The sequence below is a fragment of the Mya arenaria genome, chromosome 4 (genome assembly GCF_026914265.1).
Source record: "Mya arenaria isolate MELC-2E11 chromosome 4, ASM2691426v1".
NCBI lineage: Eukaryota > Metazoa > Mollusca > Bivalvia > Myida > Myidae > Mya > Mya arenaria.
Window position 1 is genome coordinate 28,863,591 of NC_069125.1, and position 21,240 is coordinate 28,884,830.

The following is a 21,240-nucleotide window of genomic DNA, read 5'->3' on the forward strand; positions in this document are numbered from 1 at the left end:
CAGCACAACACTCCACAAACAACACAGTGCATATATACTATATACACAAATTAGGTATGTTTATCAAGACTTGAGACAAACTTTATTTATGCAAGTATATAAGCCCATCATGAAATAGTTCTTTTTTTAAATTAACAACAATGCATTTAAAACGTTAACTATAACGAGGTTCTAAAAAAAATGACGAAACGTCATAGATAAACAGCGTTAAAAACGTTCGGGTAATAAAGCAACGTTTCATGTATACAGCGCTGTAAAAAATCATAAACTATCTATGATATAAAATAATATCAAATTCGTGGTCATTCCAAACTATATTGATTAAACGCGTTACCTAAAATTGATAAAAAAGGCTCGTTTTTATCAACTTCAGAAATATCGTTTAAACAACTGACCAATCAGTCAGTATCCTCTTTCTGTATTGCAGGCTGCGCATATTTGCGCCTACGAGCTGGGAGTTCCCATTGACCTTATCAAAGTGAAGGCCACCAACTCGAATCCCCCCCCCAACGACTTCGCCACTGGTGGAAGCATCACCTCATAACCTGTTTGCGCGGTAGGCCAGGGCTTACATAAATTGTAGTTTTATGTTATGGTAACTTGTAGCCGACATTGCAATTTTCACTATAATATATTTTATAGGGCCATTTCACCAAGGATTGTTTTGGTCCAGAGAGTACCGGATCCCTTGTTTAGTCGATCGGCCCTATTTTTGCAAAATAAGTCGGGAACCTGCGTGCACTAACGTGCACTAACCTATACCTTAGGGGTAAGATCTGGCGCAATCGCATTAGTCCCCTAAAAAGTGATCGCCTACTTCTTTAAACAAGTTGAAAAAAAGTAGCCGATCAAAAACCGTCGGCCCGTGTTCGCCTTAGTCGTCCGAGGGTCCTCTGAAGGTCAACTTGTTTCGCCCGCCCGCGATTTAGGACGACAATTTGGCCGATCAAAGAAAAAAAACATCGGTGATAATCTCGTACAGATCGGGCCGATTGGGAAAAAACAACAATCCTTGGTGAAATGGGGGTATTACATCACCAATAATTCGCGAATACTGTATTATTTTTAATAACTGTTAATCCGAATTATCATTGAACCGATTTTATTATCTCGGTCCCGACGATTTATAAGTATTAAGATGTATTTGGAGAAATATTTCATTTAATTGCATGTATTACTTTAGGTCGAAACCTTTATGGTGATCACGTTCTTGAATGTCAGAGTGAGCGTTAAAATGTTTTGATATTGATGATATAAAAAATCTTAAAAGGGGAGCGAAATTCATCAACATGCTCATGATGCATGGGCATCTACCTTGCGTGCTTGTGTTACCTGTTACGAAAAATAAAATAATTTGTTTAATGGTATTACAGTAAACATACCTCCTTAAACGTGTTTATAGTGTCTAAATTTAAACTTAACTATTTTTATGCTACCACAGACGAATCAACTTGATACCTATGTACGACTTGCTTAAGTCGGTAAGGCAAGGCCTAAAACGCATCTGGTTCCAGAGGGGCAGGGAGCTTTGTTGTGTTTAAGTGATCGCCACCCTTTACAAAGATTTTAGAATAATATAGTTTAAACTGTATTGTTGTTGTTAGTTATCACTAGTCTAGTTACAGTTCCCGCACCAGGGACTTGTTTCTATTTGGGGGATGGGGGTCATAGGAGTGTCTCACAACAAAGCAACCTGCCCCTGTGTCTATTTAGGACTACCCGACCCTACATTCTTTGTGAGTATTCATATGTAGGTTAAAACCTTTAAATTTTTATACTGCAGATAACTTTAACGCCATTCCACAATGATAACAAAAGCATTATTTCATAAAGCAGAATAAAAAAAAGTAAAAAGCCTACCTACCCTATCTCTTTGGGACAAGATGTAACTCTAACCGCCGAATTTATTTGTTTTCGTCAAATGGTTAATAGTTACAAACAGCGCTTTATCCTTTTGTTACTTCCAGACGGTGTTTGGTTCACATGTTTCCGTTGTATGAATTAAAGCTGCAGTAAAAAAGATCGACGGTTTTTTTGGCTCACAAATAGCTGTTTTTTTGCATCAATGCCTTCAATCCAGTCATATAAGATAACTCGCAATAGAACAAATCACATTTGTCTGGAAAACTGCCAAAAAATCATTTTTCTTGAAGCGTTAGTTACGCTTTAAGCCTTAAAACAGCCTTAAAACATAAATTTTCGAACAGAAATATGAAATAAATTCGATCTAGTTTTTTGGAAGCAGTATAATGTATCTGTTTTCCAGACATTTCCTGAACAGTTGGCATATTCCAAGAAACAAACAAAAAAAGTTCTCAAAACTGTCAATCGGTTAGGGTGCTGCTTTAAGTTTTTATAAAAAAAAGATAGGCAATATGCTTTTCATTTAACAGAGTCGTATTTATAAGGAATACAAAATATTTTTCAGTTTTGCTAAAAAACAAAAACATCTGACGGGATGACCAATTCAAACACATTTAGATGTTTGTTCTCTGGTTTCCTGGGCTTTTTGACAATGAGAAATCACTTCGAGAGTTTAGTGCAAGACGGAGGTAACTTAATTTAAACATAGAAAGGAGTTTCGTCCATTTTGCGCTGATTCCACGACTTGTATCCTTCGTTTATTACTCAGTGCCACATTGTACATGATATATGCGCACAATTTTTTAAAGCATATAGTTGTTACAGACAAAGTTCAGACTTATTCATAGCAATCCAATTATACAGTGATAGAATGCTTTTAGAAGTTGAATGCTCGTCTTGCACAAATTAGGCATTTGTTTATTATCATTATGTTAGTAGTCGGTTTATTTCAGGGAGTAATAGAATGCTTTAAGGCTTGCACACATTAGGCATTTGTTTTGTATCATTATGTTTAACTTAGTAGTCGGTTTATTTCAGGGAGTAATAGAATGCTGTAAGGCTTGCACAAATTAGGCATTTGTTTTGTATCATTATGTTTAACTTAGTAGTCGGTTTATTTCAGGGAGTAATAGAATGCTTTAAGGCTTGCACACATTAGGCATTTGTTTTGTATCATTATGTTTAACTTAGTAGTCGGTTTATTTCAGGGAGTAATAGAATGCTGTAAGGCTTGCACAAATTAGGCATTTGTTTTGTATCATTATGTTTAACTTAGTAGTCGGTTTATTTCAGGGAGTAATAGAATGCTTTAAGGCTTGCACACATTAGGCATTTGTTTTGTATCATTATGTTTAACTTAGTAGTCGGTTTATTTCAGGGAGTAATAGAATGCTGTAAGGCTTGCACAAATTAGGCATTTGTTTTGTATCATTATGTTTAACTTAGTAGTCGGTTTATTTCAGGGAGTAATAGAATGCTTTAAGGCTTGCACACATTAGGCATTTGTTTTGTATCATTATGTTTAACTTAGTAGTCGGTTTATTTCAGGGAGTAATAGAATGCTGTAAGGCTTGCACAAATTAGGCATTTGTTTTGTATCATTATGTTTAACTTAGTAGTCGGTTTATTTCAGGGAGTAATAGAATGCTTTAAGGCTTGCACACATTAGGCATTTGTTTTGTATCATTATGTTTAACTTAGTAGTCGGTTTATTTCAGGGAGTAATAGAATGCTGTAAGGCTTGCACAAATTAGGCATTTGTTTTGTATCGTTATGTTTAACTTAGTAGTCGGTTTATTTCAGGGAGTAATAGAATGCTGTAAGGCTTGCACACATTAGGCATTTGTTTTGTATCATTATGTTAGTAGTCGGTTTATTTCAGGGAGTAATAGAATGCTTTAAGACTTGCACAAATTAGGCATTTGTTTTGTATCATTATGTTAGTAGTCGGTTTATTTCAGGGAGTAATAGAATGCTGTAAGACTTGCACAAATTAGGCATTTGTTTTGTATCATTATGTTAGTAGTCGGTTTATTTCAGGGAGTAATAGAATGCTGTAAGGCTTGCACACATTAGGCATTTGTTTTGTATCATTATGTTAGTAGTCGGTTTATTTCAGGGAGTAAAAGAATGCTGTAAGGCTTGTACACATTAGGCATTTGTTTTGTATCGTTATGTTATTAATTGATTTATTTCACAATGTATTTTAGAATGCTGTAAGACTTGCACACATTAGGCATTTGTTTTGTATTGTTATGTTATTAATTGATTTATTTTACAATGTATTTTAGAATGCTGTCAGACTTGCACACATTAGGCATTTGTTTTGTATCGTTATGGTATTAATTGATTTTTTTCACAATGTATTTTAGAATGTTGTAAGGCTTGCACTCATTAGGCATTTGTTTTGTATTGTTATGTTATTAATTGATTTTTTTCACAATGTATTTTAGAATGTTGTAAGGCTTGTACACATTAGGCATTTGTTTTGTATCGTTATGTTATTAATTAATTTTTTTCACAATGTATTTTAGAATGTTGTAAGGCTTGCACTCATTAGGCTTTCGTTTTGCATAAATATGTTAAGACTCACTCAGGAAAATCCAATGGTTTCAGCGAGCGATATTAAGTTGTAAGATATTGAACGCGCATCTGGCACACAAACGGCATTTGTTCTGTATCAAAAGTTCATATGTATTCACCTCAGTTCTATTGTTTCTTGGGATGGTAGAATGCTGAAAGACACTAAACACTAGCCTGACACACATTAATTAGGCATTTGTTCTGTATCACATAGCTCATACTCATTCAGTGCAATCCAATGATTTCATGGAGTTATATATAATGCTGTAAGATATTGAGCGCACACAGTGGGCGTTTGTTTTGAATCATAGTTTATTCTTATCCGTAGAAATCTTATGTTTCACGGTGTGATAGAATGTTGTAAGTAACTTAAAGCTGGTCTGGCCCACTTAAGGCATTTATTCTTAATCATAAATAATTTATGTTAATACTTATTCATAACAATCCAATGCTAGCACACATACCGCATTTAATCTGTATCATATGGTATTCACTTATTCACAACAATCCAATGGTTTCGGGGACTGATATAATTGTGTAAGGTACTGAACGCTCATCTAGCGTTTGTTTTGAATCATAATAAGTGCCTACTTATTCAAAGCGATTTAATTGTTTCAGGGAGTGATAGAATGTTGTAAGATACTGAACGCCCCTCTGGCTCCTGTTAAGGCTAAGCTCCCTGATCCAACTTGGCACAACGTCATTGAAAAATGCTACCAGGATGGCATTAACCTAACATCAAGATACTGGTTTGTATTTTGCTTGTCGGATCTGATCTGACCAGAGCTACACTGGCTCTTTCGCCTGCACCATTGTATATCACAGTCACACGGGACCCCAATTTCACATCCCTCCCGGAAGGCGATTAATATTTGTGGGTGATGTTGCGAGGAATCGAACCTGCGTCCTCGGGATTGACAGTCTTGTGTGTTTCCAATAGTCCTTGGATTCGCCACCCTTTATTATTTTTCACTGTTGATGGCCCCATTTGAATGAAAAAGTGTACCGTTTCTGTGTATAGACGGCGTTACGGGTAATTCGTAACCCATGTGTCACCGTTAGTTGCGTACTTATAAAGTGAGCTATTTCGTATAAGTGCTTCTATTTACTGAGCAAGCATCTGGGTCTTCGAGCTGTTTCTTCTCTCCCATGTGAACGCATATACGTCCGGTGTATATCTCCGTCCGATGTCCGCGTACGTTTAAAGCGAGCTTCTTCGTACTATTGCTTCTCTCCCATTTGCAAGCATCTGCGTCCAGTCGTTATCTCTGCCCGATGTTCGCATTCTTTGAACGTGATCTTCTACGTACTTTTGTTTCTATTCACTGGGCACGAATCTGCGCCAGGTGCATAGTTGCGTCCGATGTCTGTGAATTTTAAAATCGAGCTTCTTTGTACTATTGCATTGGCTCGCATCTGCGTCCGGTGCATATCACCATTCGATGTCCGCGTACTTATAAAGCGAACTTCTTCGTACTAGTTCTTCTTTACCATGTGCACAATCTGTTTCCGGTGCATCTCTCCGTCCGATGTCCGCTTACTATAAAGCGAGCTTCTTCGTACTATTTCCTCTATTGCATGTGTACGCATCTGCGTCCATTGCATAACCCATTCGATGTCCGCTTACTATAATGCGAACTTCTTCGTACTATTTCCTCTATTGCATGTGTACGCATCTGCGTCAAGTGCATATCACCGTCCAATATCCGCGTACTATATAGCGAGCTTGTTCGTTCTATTTCTTCTGTTTCATGTGCACGCATCTGCATCCAGTGCATATCACCGTCCAATGTCCGCGTACTATAAGGCGAGCTTCTTCGTTCTATTTTTTCTACTCTATTTGCTGCTCGCATCTGCGTCCAGTGCATATCTCCGTCCGATGTTCGCGTACTATAAAGCGAGCTTCTTCATACTATTTCTATTATTCCATTTGCTGCTCGCATCTGCGTCCAGTGCATATCTCCGTCCGATGTTCGCTTACTATAAAGCGAGCTTCTTTGTACTATTTCCTCTATTGCATGTGTACGTATCTGCCTCCAGTGCATAACCCGTCCGATGTCCGCGTTCGATGCATATATCCGCCCGATGTCCGCGTGCTTTTAAAACGGGCTACTCCAACCCATTTCTTCTATTATTGTGCACGCATCTGCGTCCGTTGCATATCTATATCTGATGTCCGCGTACTTTTAAAGCGAGCTACTTTGTTGTATTGTTTCTACTCACTGAACACACATCAGCGTCCGGTGCATAGCTGCATCCGATATCTGTGTACTTTAAAAGCCAGTTTTTTTTGTTTTGTTCTATTGCTTTTATTTCATGTGCTCGCATCTGTTTCCGGTGGATATCTGCGTTCGATGTCCGGGTACTTTTTAAGCGAGCTACTTCAAACTATTTCTTCTATTCCGTGTGTTCGCATCTGCCCGTGGTGCATATTTCCGTCCGAGGTCTGCGTACCATAACGCGAGCGTCTTCGTACTCTTTCTTCTATCCCATGTGCACGAATCTGCGTCCGGTGCATACCGTTGTCCGATGTCCGCTTACTTTGCAAGTTAGCTTCTTCGTACTATTGTTTCTATTCACTGAGCACGCATCTGCGTCCGGTGCATATCTATGCCCGATGTCCGCATACTTTTAAAGCGAACTTCTTCGTACTATTTTTTTCACTGAGCATTCATCTGCGTCCGGTGCATAGCTGCGTATTGGACAAATACAATATGGTGTTCTTTTTAAAATGCGGATGCTGACGGCAGGAGAGGATAACATGCACAGTGAGCAGGGACCTAATGTTGTCTCGTCCATTGGGCGGTTTAAGCGGACACGGCTCTTAATTCGTAAATATAAACACATATTCTGACCAGAACAGATACATGGAGCGTTCATATTAATTCACAAATCTCGCATTGTAATAGTTGAATGCAGAGTGTATAAAGAAGACATTTCTGGTCCACTTAGATAAACAGGTGTTTAGTTTCTGTGTCTTATAGTCACAGTTACGAACAAAATCAATATGTCATGAATAAGCCAAGGTGAGAGGTTTGATTGTCTCTTTATCTGTCATTGACATATCTGGGCGCTAAAAATATGCAACATTTGCAAGTCTTTGTGAGGTAGATCTTGTTTAAGCAGGGTTAAATACGGGTGCTGTATATAAAGTTTATCTTTTGATGGCCTGATTTATTGCCTACCATGTCAAACATAATTCGCCATGACCCAATATGATATCGTGATATTGGCATGTCTGATCTTCACGTGGGGGCATCTTGAGTGCATCATAAGTGGTTACGATGTAATTTTGATGATTTTTAAAGGGGTGCACTATAAGTTGATGCATTTTTTTATTTTCATTTAAATGTTTAAAGATGCACTTTTACTCAAAAATAAGATTTAATACATTTAAATCAATTGTTTTAATATACCAAAATGTCGAATGTTCAATGATGAACAAATGTCGAAAACAATAGACCTTATGGAGGATACCGAGTTTAATTTGAAAGAAATGTGCAGAAAACACGGTTTTGCTACCTTATGAGACATTAGTAGATTGCAGTAAATCTTTTAGCATTCACCAATCATTTAATACTTTTGCGTTTTCAGCTATTAAATACACGGTTATAATATTTTTAATAGTAATTGATATTTTCCATAAATGCATTATTTAGTAAGTATTTGAGAGTGTATCACTAAATATGTATGTTTGTTTTGCATATGTATGTATTGATTTTGAATAAGAGGGTCACTCTAACTTATTTGACTTTAATGATCAAAAGAAAAGAGCATATCATGTGTGTACATATATAAAGCGATATTTTGTCTCCTTTTAACTCGGGAATGTGTCGCCAAGTATAAATTAATTGAAAAGAAAACACTTATAAAGTGTTATATTTTTTATCCGTGCACAAATCATATGGGTTTTTTTAATAATCATGATTTAAGTCGAATGAGTAAAAGCTGCACTCTCACAGATATACCATTTTTACAATTTTTTTTATTTTTGTCTTGGAAAGAGCAAATTTTTGCGTAAATATCTAATGATATAGGATTGCTAACACAAATCAGATCGTAGATTTTCATATTCCGTTCGAAAGTTAATGATGTTTGGCTTAACGGTTTAAGCAAAATGCATAAAACATCAATTTAAATGAACTTAAATATAAAAATCTGCGATCTATTTTTGTCAGCAGTCTTATTAAATTGACTAGTTTCCATGGGTTTTCGCAAAAATTGGCTCGTTCCAAGACAAAAAAATAAAAAAGATGTCAAAACGTTCAATCTGTGAGAGTGCAGCTTTAAACTTAATAATGCATTAAAACTAAAACAATTTATTTTTGCTTCAACCTATATTGTGTCCCTTTCAAACCATACGTCAACAAAATAAATTTAGGCAATCGCTGCACAATTCTGCATGAACTGTTTTTTCAACTCGAGTGTCAAGGTTAGTATAGATCTAGCTCAAACCAGTAGTTATTTCTATAAGTGCTTTTTGTGCAGATATATCGATAATATTGACAATGTCAGTCTGACCCAATGCACGCACTGAATGCCACACTGGTTCAACAACTAATCGATTGAATCGATGTCTATATTAAGACCATGTTTATTATTTGTTATAATGATTAATTATTTATGTTCTTCATTATACTTAGGCTTGCCGAGTCAGGATTGTGATACACTTGCTCTGTCGGGGTTGTGGTAAACTTTCCTAGTCGTGGGGGGGGGTAGACTTTTCCAGTCGGGGTTGTGGTAAACTTGCCCAGTCGGGGTTGTGGTGCACTTGCTCTGCCGGGGTTGTGGTGGAAGACTTTTCCAGTCGGGGTTGTGGTAAACTTTCCTTGTCGGGTTGTGGTAGACTTTTCCAGTCGGGGATGTGGTAAACATTCCTAGTCGGGGTTGTGATAGACTTTTCCAGTCGGGGATGTGGTAAATATTCCTAGTCGGGGTTGTGATAGACTTTTCCAGTCGGGGTTGTGGTAAACATTCCTAGTCGGGGTTGTGGTCAACATTCCTAGTCGGGGTTGTGGTCAACATTCCTAGTCGGGGTTGTGATAGGCTTTTCCAGTCGGGGTTGTGGTAAACATTTCTAGTCGGGGTTGTGATAGACTTTTCCAGTCGGGGTTGTGGTCAACATTCCTAGTCGGGGTTGTGATAGACTTTTCCAGTCGGGGTTGTGGTCAACATTCCTAGTCGGGGTTGTGATAGACTTTTCCAGTCGGGGTTGTGGTACACTTGCTCGGCAGGGGTTGTGGTAAACATTCCTAGTCGGGGTTGTGGTAAACTTTCCTAGTCGGGGTTGTGGTAAACATTCCTAGTCGGGGTTGTGATAAACATTCCTAGTCGGGGTTGTGATAGACTTAACCAGTCGGGGTTGTGGTAAACATTCCTAGTCGGGGTTGTGGTAAACATTCCTAGTCGGAGTTGTGGTAAACATTTCTAGTCGGGGTTGTGATAAACATTCCTAGACGGGGTTGTGGTAAACTTTCCTAATCGGGGTTGTGGTAAACATTCCTAATCGGGGTTGTGGTAAACATTCCTAGACGGGGTTGTGGTAAACTTTCCTAATCGGGGTTGTGGTAAACATTCCTAGTCGGGGTTGTGGTAAACATTTCTAGTCGGGGTTGTGATAGACTTTTCCAGTCGGGGTTGTGGTAAACATTCCTAGTCGGGGTTGTGGTAAACCTTCCTAGTCGGGGTAGTGGTAAACATTCCTTGTCGGGGTTGTGGTAAACATTCCTAGTCGGGGTTGTGGTAAACCTTCCTAGTCGGAGTTGTGGTAAACATTCCTAGTCGGGGTTGTGGTGCACTTGCTCTGCCGGGGTTGTGGAAGACTTTTCCAGTCGGGGTTGTGGTAAACTTTCCTTGTCGGGTTGTGGTAGACTTTTCCAGTCGGGGATGTGGTAAACATTCCTAGTCGGGGTTGTGATAGACTTTTCCAGTCGGGGATGTGGTAAACATTCCTAGTCGGGGTTGTGATAGACTTTTCCAGTCGGGGTTGTGGTAAACATTCCTAGTCGGGGTTGTGGTCAACATTCCTAGTCGGGGTTGTGGTCAACATTCCTAGACGGGGTTGTGATAGACTTTTCCAGTCGGGGTTGTGGTAAACATTTCTAGTCGGGGTTGTGATAGACTTTTCCAGTCGGTGTTGTGGTCAACATTCCTAGTCGGGGTTGTGATAGACTTTTCCAGTCGGGGTTGTGGTCAACATTCCTAGTCGGGGTTGTGATAGACTTTTTCAGTCGGGGTTGTGGTACACTTGCTCGGCAGGGGTTGTGGTAAACATTCCTAGTCGGGGTTGTGGTAAACTTTCCTAGTCGGGGTTGTGGTAAACATTCCTAGTCGGGGTTGTGATAAACATTCCTAGTCGGGGTTGTGGTAAACATTCCTAGACGGGGTTGTGGTAAACCTTCCTAGTCGGGGTAGTGGTAAACATTCCTTGTCGGGGTTGTGGTAAACATTCCTAGTCGGGGTTGTGGTAAACCTTCCTAGTCGGGGTTGTGGTAAACATTCCTAGTCGGGGTTGTGGTAAACTTTCCTAGTCGGGGATGTGGTAAACATTCCTAGTCGGGGTTGTGGTAAACATTCCTAGTAGGGGTTGTGGTAAACTTTCCTAGTCGGGGATGTGGTAAACATTCCTAGTCGGGGTTGTGGTAAACTTTCCTAGTCGGGGATGTGATAAACGTTTCCAGTCGGGGTTGTAGTAAACATTCCTAGTCGGGGGATGTGGTAGACATTTCCAGTCGGGGTTGTGGTAATCATTCCTAGTCGGGGATGTGGTAAACTTTTCCAGTCGGAGTTGTGGTTAACTTTCCTAGTCGGGGGTGTGGTAGACTTTTCCAGTCGGGGTTGTGGTAAACATTCCTAGTCGGGGTTGTGGTAAACTTTCCTAGTTGGGGATGTGGTAAACATTCCAAGTCGGGGTTGTGGTAAACATTCCTAGTCGGGGTTGTGGTAAACATTCCTAGTCGGGGTTTTAAACATTCCTAGACATTTCCAGTTTGGGTTGTTGTGCACTTGCTCTGCCGGGGTTGTGGTAGCCTTTTCCATTCGTTGGATGTGGTAGACTTTCCTAGTCGGGGTTGTGGTAGACTTTTCCATTCAGGGGATGTGGTAGACTTTCCTTGTCGGGGTTGTGGTTGACTTTTCCAGCCGGGGTTGTGGAAGACTTTTCCAGTCTGGGTTGTGGTAGACTTTTCATGTCTGGGTTGTGGAAGACCTTTCCAGCCGGGGTTGTGGTAGACTTTTCAAGTCGGGGTTGTGGTAGACTTTTCCAGCCGGGGTTGTGGTAAACATTCCTAGTCGGAGTTGTGGTAAACATTCCTAGTCGGGGTTATGGTAAACTTTCCTAGTCGGGGTTGTGGAAGACTTGCTCTGCCGGGGCTGTGGTAGACTTTTCCTGCCGGGGTTTTGGTAGACTTTTTCAGCCGAGGCTGTGGTAGACTTGCCCAATCGGGGTTGAAGAAGACTTGCCCTGTCGGGGTTACTCGAGGTTATAGTTAAAAAAACAACCTAAAAACCCATAAGGTGCTCATTTCTATGAACCAAATGTTTAAGCACAAACATGTACAATAATAAAGAAATGTAGTATACAAATTTTAATGTGAAATTAAACACTCGTTTTCCTTTCGATTTCAAGGCGGAATCCGGTAAAACCGACCCCGTTTCAGTACTACTCATACGGTGCTACCGTAACGGAAGTGGATTTTGACGTCCTCACGGGAGAACATACAATCGCTAGGGTAGACGTTCTCTTCGACTGCGGACAAAGGTGTGGTTCCGCACAAGATTTATTTGTTTAAACAGAGGTAGCTCGCTTGAATATTTTAATGCGTGTTTACAAAATAGGTATAAGAAATCTAGGGCTAGAATTTATGCTTTATGTATTTTTCATGATGGGGTTAAAATCTAATGCTACGAATTTGAGGGTCTTTGCTTCATATTTGGCTACTGGGATTACCCGGCTTTTTTCTATTATATTATTTTTTTTATATTTCATAACACGTTTCATTAGAAACATTTTGAATGGCTTTTTTATTTAACTCTTTGTTCCTTAATTTAAACTGATTCCATGAACACATAAGTTTTTAGAAGAACTGGCTTATTATATTATATTAGCATGGTATTATATTCTATATCAACATGTTCTTGTATTACGGTAGCGATCTGCAGATATCCGTTTGTGTATATCCGTATTTGAGCATTTTTTGTAGTATGTAAATTCAGATATGTCTGCACGGGTTACAGGACATTTTTATAATGTGAAGGTCGAACTGTCACCTCAATTCTTTCAAAACATAGAAAAAATATTCAATGATTGTACTCACTTTAAAATTGCTTATTGACTAGATTTTCAACTCAACTTAAAAGGTACAAAATATTGTATTAGTTTGATAACTTTCAAAATTATTGACAAGTTTTGAAAGACATGAAATCACTTTATGAAGGTTTTAAAACGTGACATTGAATAATAAACAAAGAACTTATTTTTTGGCAGGCGTTTTTGCTGAATCAATATTTTTTGCACAATGTAAATAAAAATCTTACCTACTGTATTAAATATCACAATTTAGTTTGTTCAAACAAGACTTGCACCGTTTTCAACAGCCTGACAATTTTTGCCCAACACGGTACTTATTTCATCTTCAAAAGGCTTCAGATATAATTATCTGATAATAAAACTATTTTTACAAGTTAGCAAAAGACTTGTTCATTTCATCTGACAAGAGGTTTGTGTAATCGTAGGATGGTCTATTAAAATGAACTGAATTTAAACGAGGAAGAACGAATGCTAATTTGGCGTACAGTCGAACCCCGTTGGCTCGAACACCAAGGGGCCGGCATAAATACCTCGAGCCAAGCGGGAATGCTTACATTCAGTAGTAACAAATCGACCCTTTACATCTAGTTCGAGATAACGAGAAACTCGACCTAACGGGGTTCGACTGTTCTTGCTTTCATAGTAGTCGATCGTTTAGTCCAAGACCTTTGTTTTGCGAATTCTATAACTACCTTAAAGGTACACTCTTACCCCCAAGTAAGTTTTACCAAAATTAATATAATCGTTTTAATATATCAAAACCGATGAAAAAATGTCGAAAACAATGGTTCTTATGAAGGATACAGTGTTTAATTTGAAAGAAATTTGAGAAAACACAGTATTTCTACCTTATGAAACGATAGTAGATCAGAGTAAATCTTTATTCACTCACCAATCATTTAATATGCTTGCGTTTTCAGCTATTACATACACAGTTACAATCTTGGTAGTAGTTGTTTATATTTCCATAAATGCATGAATTAGTAAGTAAATATATGTTTGTTATACATGTGTATGTTTTGATTTTGAATAAGAGTGTCACTTTAAAACAACAACAATGATCTATATTTCGGATAAAGGCAATTGTTTTACCGCTATGCACCAGTCATTTGTAACCCCCCCCCCCCCCCCAGGTCCGGGGAATAGCGGGGACTTTGACATTCGGTCCAGCCAAGCCCGGGCAAAATCTCCGCCCTGCAGGGACGATCTGCTGGTAAAACCCCCGCCAAATGCCCCCGCACCCAAGGGACCCTAGATAAGGCCAATTTCCTGGTATATTTGGCGTGAAGATTAAACCACCGCATTCTCCCGGCATGCGGGGCCACCCGGAAGGTTAAAAACACGGCCCATTTCCCCGGCTATCCCCGGTATAACCCTGGACCTGGGTGGGGGCGTGGTTACAATTGACTGGTGTACAATACAACCAAGAAAAATATACTAGATAACATTGTAAGGGATCCATGTACCATGGTTTTTAACACAATTTGAATTAACATAAATTTAACAATTTACATTCGTGAATGTTCTTGAAGCTCTGGCAACACATGTTGTAATCTTAAGTACCAATATATTCCAATAATGAATTATTTGACATTTTTCATTAGCACAAATTCTGCCTTAGACGTTGGGCAGGTAGAGGGCGCGTTTGTGATGGGCCTTGGCTACTGGCTGACGGAACAGCTGCGCTTTGTCCTAGAGACTGGTGCTCTGGTCACTGATAGCACTTGGGTGAGATAGCGCTTTCTTTTTTGGGGGCAGTAAATGAGGTGGAGCAGTGTATTGAACAGCTTGTCAAACACGACCTTTATTATATGTTCCGTAAACGAATAGCGTTGGGGGTGGAGTAGGTTTGTTGAAGGGTATCCGTTAATGTTTGTTGAGATTAACGTTTGGTTGTTTAGGCACGTGTGTGGGATACAGTATGAAATGAGACTGGGTATTGGTTGTTAAGGCACATGTGTGGGATACATTATGAAATGAGATTGGGTATTGGTTGTTAAGACACGTGTGTGAGATACATTATGAAATGAGATTGGGTATTGGTTGTTAAGGCACATGTGTGGGATACATTATGAAATGAGATTGGGTATTGGTTGTTAAGACACGTGTGTGGGATACATTATGAAATAAGATTGGGTATTGGTTGTTAAGACACGTGTGTGGGATACATTATGAAATGAGATTGGGTATTGGTTGTTAAGACACGTGTGTGAGATACATTATGAAATGAGATTGGGTATTGGTTGTTAAGACACGTGTGTGAGATACATTATGAAATGAGATGGGGTATTGGTTGTTAAGGCACGTGTGTGAGATACATTATGAAATGAGATTGGGTATTGGTTGTTAAGACACGTGTGTGGGATACATTATGAAATGAGATTGGGTATTGGTTGTTAAGACACGTGTGTGAGATACATTATGAAATGAGATTGGGTATTGGTTGTTAAGACACGTGTGTGAGATACATTATGAAATGAGATTGGGTATTGGTTGTTAAGACACGTGTGTGGGATACATTATGAAATGAGATTGGGTATTGGTTGTTAAGACACGTGTGTGAGATACATTATGAAATGAGATTGGGTATTGGTTGTTAAGACACGTGTGTGAGATACATTATGAAATGAGATGGGGTATTGGTTGTTAAGGCACCTGTGTGGATTACAGTATGAAGTGAGACTGGGTATTGGTTGTTAAGACACGAGTGTGAGATACATTATGAAATGAAACTGGGTATTGGTTGTTAAGGCACGTGTGTGGGATACAGTATGAAATGAGACTGGGTATTGGTTGTTAAGACACGTGTGTGAGATACATTATGAAATGAGACTGGGTATTGGTTGTTAAGGCACGTGTGAGATACAGTATGAAATGAGACTGGGTATTGGTTGTTAAGACACGTGTGTGAGATACAGTATGAAATGAGACTGGGTATTGGTTGTTAAGACACGTGTTTGAGATACATTATGAAATGAGACTGGGTATTGGTTGTTAAGGCACGTGTGTGGGATACAGTATGAAATGAAACTGAGTATTGGTTGTTTAGGCACGTGTGTGAGATACATTATGAAATGAGACTGGGTATTGGTTGTTAAGGCACGTGTGTGAGATACAGTATGAAATGAAACTGGGTATTGGTTGTTAAGGCACGTGTGTGAGATACATTATGAAATGAGACTGGGTATTGGTTGTTAAGACACGTGTGTGAGATACATTATATAATGAGACTAGGTAATGGCTGTTAAGGCTCGTGTGTGGGATACAGTATAAAATGAGACTGGAAATTGGTTGTAAAGGCACGTGTGTGGGATACAGTATGAAGTGAGACTGGGTACTGGTTGTTAAGACACGTGTGTGAGATACATTATGAAATGAGATTGGGTATTGGTTGTTAAGGCACGTGTGTGGGATACAGTATGAAATGTTGAATACAGTACGAAATGAAACTGGGTAATGGTTGTTAAGGCACGTGTGTGGGATACAGTATGAAATGAAACTGGGTATTGGTTGTTAAGGCACGTGTGTGGGATACATAATGAAATGAAACTGGATATTGGTTGTTAAGGCACGTGAGTGGGATACAGAATGAAAAGAGATTTGGTATTGGTTGTGAAGACATGTGTGTGATACAATATGAAATGAGACTGGGTATTGGTTGTTAAGACACGTGTGTGGGATACAGTATGAAATGAGACCGGGTAGTGGTTGTTATGGCACGTGGGTGGAAAACAGTATGAAATGAAACTGGGTATTGGTTGTTTCGGCACGTGTGTGGGATACATTATGAAATGAAACTGGGTATTGGTTGTTAAGACACGTGTGTGGGATACAGTATGAAATGAGACTGGGTATTGGTTGTAAAGGCACGTGGGTGGGATACAGTATGAAATGAAACTGGGTATTGGTTGGTAAGGCACGTGTGTGGGATACAGTATGAAATGAAACTGGGTATTTGTTGTGAAGGCACTAGTGTGGGATACATTATGAAATGAGATTTGGTATTGGTTGTTTCGGCACGTGTGTGGGATACATTATGAAATGAGATTTGGTATTGGTTGTTTCGGCACGTGTGTGGGATACATTATGAAATGAGATTTGGTATTGGTTGTTTCGGAACTTGTGTGGGATACAGTATAAAATGAGACTCGAAATTGGTTGTTAAGGCACGTGTGTGGTATACAGTATGAAATGAGATTGGGTATCGGCTGTTAAGGCACATGTGTGTGATACAGTATGAAATAAGACTTGGTAATGGTTGTTAAGGCACGTGTGAGATAAACAGTATGAATGAGACTGGGTTGTGGCTTTTAAGGCACGTGTGTGGGATACATTATGAAATGAGACTGGGTATTGGTTGTTAAGGCACTTTTGTGAAATACAGTATGAAATGAGACTGGGTATTGGTTGTTAAGGCACGTGTGAGATAAACAGTATAAAATGAGACTGGGTATTGGTTGTTAAGGCACGTGTGAGGTATACAGTATGAAACGAGACTGGGTAGTGGTTGTTAAGGCGCATGTGTGGGATACAGTATGAAATGAGACTGGGTATTTGTAGCGGCAGGATGTAATGGAGGCTTTTGCACATCTGTTTTATTTCTAATACCATGAAACGTAGTTTTGTTACAAAAATACTAAATTATCTATGCTAAAATTGTATTGTAGGTAATTTTAGTTTTTTGTTGAAAATTTTATGATATACGTATTCGTAAAAGTTGTGCAGGTTTATTTTTTGATATAAAGAAGTAAGATGATATTAATGTGAAATGTGATACCTTTGTCCTTTGCGTTCTTGTGTTTGCAAAACTGCGAAAGAATGTAAACATTAACTATCAACTATCGTATGACATGCGTGATTCATAGAGTATTTGTTTTCATCGTCGGAGGCCACACCTAAGTATCTGTATATTTACATTTTATGGAATACAAGCCACTTTCTTCGAAAGACATTCCTGTCGACTTTCGTGTGAACTTCGTGAAGAAAAACCCCAATACAGCAGGGGTCCTTGGCGCAAAAAGTGCTTATTTTCTTATCTTTTGTCAGTCTGATTAAGATAATTTGAATACAGTGTTATTCGAGAGTTTGTGGAGACCGCTATGAATCGATTATAGGCATAAGAAGTATTTGGTATGTGCTCAGAGCTTTTTGTCATTGGTTTCTTTGTATTTGCAATGAATTTAAGTTTTAAAAACGTTCAGTTGGTATGTCTAGTCATTGAAATTAAAGATGCACTGTTACTCCCAAATAAGATTCACCACAATTAATATCATTGTTTTAATATTCCGAAAAGGGAGAATAAATGTCGAAAAACAATGGTTCATATACAGAGTTTAATTTGAAAGAAATGAGCATAGAAACAGTAATTCTACCTTATGGAACTATAGTAGACCACAGTAAATCTTTCAGCATTCACCAATCATTTAATATCTTTGCGCTTTCTGTTATTAAATACATGGTTACAATCTTATTACCAGTAATTCATATTTTCCTTTTATGCATTATTTTGTTAGTAGTTAAAGGTTTATTAGTCGAAATTGATGTTTGTAATGCATGTGTATGAATTGATTTTGAATAAGAATGTATCTTTAAAATATTATATCGCGATTATATCGATGTTTCAGAGAAAATAATTATATTATTGCAAGCTCATAATTAAGGTTATCGGTTTAAGATAACAGTTTAATGTATATTTATTCTTGAGACAATTTTATATCGTTCCATAAATGTACCTTGTGATCGTCACTTTATGCTTACGTTAGGTTCAACATTATATATTTTACAACGATTGTGTAAAAAGTTATGATAACTTGTACTTATTCACGCTCGTTGGCACGATGTTGCGCGAGAGTGTGGTCTTGTGTTGTGGGGGAAACCAGAAAACCCGCAGCATACTCACTTGTTCGGCATGGTGATCATAAACCAAATTAAAATGAGCCAAGGCCGGTAATCAAGCCAGGTCGCATTTGTGAGAAGCGAATGCGCTAACCACTGCCACCGGACAACCATGGTTTTAGTTCATCTGCAAGTGAAGTGTTGGTTTTTGCTTCAAGCGTTTTTTTAAGGATATAATCTATATCCCGTATAACTTCAGTGAAACTAAACCCCAGTGTGTTTATACCTGCTTAATATTTTTGATTTTCATAGGAGGCATGCACCGAAGTTTTAGCAAGTTTAATGTTGCTTGTATAGACGTATGCCCCTCGAACATAAGTTATTTGGCGCTTACCGCCATCAATTACCAACTGTGAACACAGATGAAACTGGCATTTATAACACATGTCACACTAATGGTATATATGTAAAGGCATAGTGCTGCTAACATTTATAACTATTGTCACACTAATTGCATAGTCGTAAAGGTCTTGTGTTGCTGGCATTTATAACTCTTGTCACATTGATGTACGTATAGGCCTAGTGCTGCTGGCATTTACAACTCTTGTCAAACTAATTGCTGTACTTATAAGCCTATTGTTGCTGTTCAGCGTTGTTCGCCATCAAAGCATTGCCAGTCGCTGCTGACATATTTGTGTTCTTACTTTCCTTGTATTATCAGCAGTATGGGAGCTGCCTTTGTTGACGAGCTGTTCAGCGCTGTTCGCAATCAAGCTTTGCCAGTGATTGCTTATACAATTGTGTTTTTACTTTCCTTGTATTATAAGCTGTATGGGAGCCGTCTATGTCGACGAGCATGTTCAGCGCTGTTTGCAATCTTAGCTATGCCAGCCGCTGCTGTAATAATTGTGTTCTTTCTTTCATTGTATTATCAGCGGTTGGAGAGCCGCCTCTGTTGATGAGCAGTTCACCATCTCAGCTTTGCCAGTCGCTGCTAAAATAAGTGTGTTCTTCTTTTCATTGTATTATAAGCGATTTGGGAGCCGCCTCTGTTGATGAAATGTTCAGCGATGTTCGCCATCAAAGCTATGCCAATCGTTGCATATATAGTTGTGTTCTTATTTTTATTGTATAATCAGCGGTTAGGGAGCCGCCACTGCGCATGTGTTGCACGACGTTTTTCGCAATTAAACTATGCCAGTCGTTGTTTCTTACTTTCATTGTACAATCAGCGGTTGGGGAGCCGCCTCTGATGATGAGCGGTTCAGCGATGTTCGCCATTAAGCTTTGCCAGTGGTTGCTTAATTAATTGTGTTTTTTACTTTCCTTGTATTATCAGCAGTATCGGAGCCGCCTCTGTTGATGAGCTATTTAGCGCAGTTCGCCATCCAGCTATGTCAGTGATTATTATAGTCGAAACAATAGCATGTTATTTTCGTAAAAAAATGAAAGCTAATGAACGATTTATGATTGGATTTGGAAATTTAATTTCGAAATAGACTGTTTTGAATATCCGGTCATTTTTCTCTTTTAGATGGACCTGCAACACCGGAAATGTGCCAACTTGCTTTCTTGACCGACCCTTCCCAGTTTACATTGACAGTTACTCGCTGATGTGTTTATATTTATATTTCGCTGTGGAGTTTACTCGTTTGTTGACGGCTAACACTTTGATTTGAGCAAAGTTAAGCTCCATGTATGGTGTTAAATGATGGTAACCGAAATTGTAATATTAGTTATGCTGTGAATTGGCGTGTCCTAGACGTTTCAGAAATTTGCTTCAGAAAAATCCAGATAGGAGATCAAACTTATCCGGAATTACCAGGGGAAAATAAACATGAACTACAACCACAAAAGCTTCAGGCGTTTTTAATTATTTTTTTAAATGGTTTCATGTTTGTGATTTTCTTTTTTCTTGTTATATAATGAGATCATAACATCTTTTCAATTTCTTATAAAGTTATTTTTTATCAAATTAAACGCTTTTTTATTGTTAAAGCTAACAACTTATTTCATATAACTTGAAATATAACTTTAATTGTATATGTACATTTGTTTAATTTCTTATATGTTTACATTGTAAAAATGAAGTGATTTTCGTCCTGATATAATTTATATTGATTCCAAACCTTCTATTAAAGGGTTATTACAATAACATATTAACATAAACATTGAATAATCACTTGTGCCAAAATACCTCATTATTATGCAAAATTACCTCAGTATTCTATTACGTCATACTATTTCCGGAATCAAATGAGATGTGCAGTGACCGTATAGTAATCAATCAGTGCGCTGTTGTAACTCGTACAGTGAAGACCTATTCACTGAGTTACACTCGACCGTGACGAAGTTTGCTTCGTCGATGTATTCTTAGGAATACGGTTATACTTCTAATTTTTTGAAACTATTTGGTAATTTCTTTTTTATTAAAGAATAGAAGTTTTTCAAGATATATAACTTATATTCGTATTAGTTTAATTTTGTTCTGTTCGCAGAAGTAATTTAACACGTATCGTAAAATTTTACGACATCGTTTCTTTGCTATTTCCGGCATTGCCGAAATATCCCCTCGTGTGTAATGGCGGACAAAGAAGTCCAAATTTCAATGAATGCTGCGGCTTCGGCCGTTTCTAGTGGAAAGAAAACGT

At 38.4% G+C, this 21,240-nt stretch overlaps 1 protein-coding gene across 1 annotated transcript in view; it reads left to right on the forward strand.

The window, feature by feature from the left end:
• The window catches only part of LOC128229779 (xanthine dehydrogenase/oxidase-like), an 81,565-nt gene extending 60,841 nt beyond the window's left edge, over positions 1-20,724 (forward strand). Inside the window, exon 35 of the mRNA XM_052941601.1 lies at positions 20,124-20,724. Coding sequence (XP_052797561.1) covers positions 20,124-20,203 — 80 coding nt within the window. The 3' untranslated portion in view covers positions 20,204-20,724. The remainder of the gene's footprint in view (positions 1-20,123) is intronic.
• The last annotated feature ends 516 nt before the right edge of the window (positions 20,725-21,240 follow it).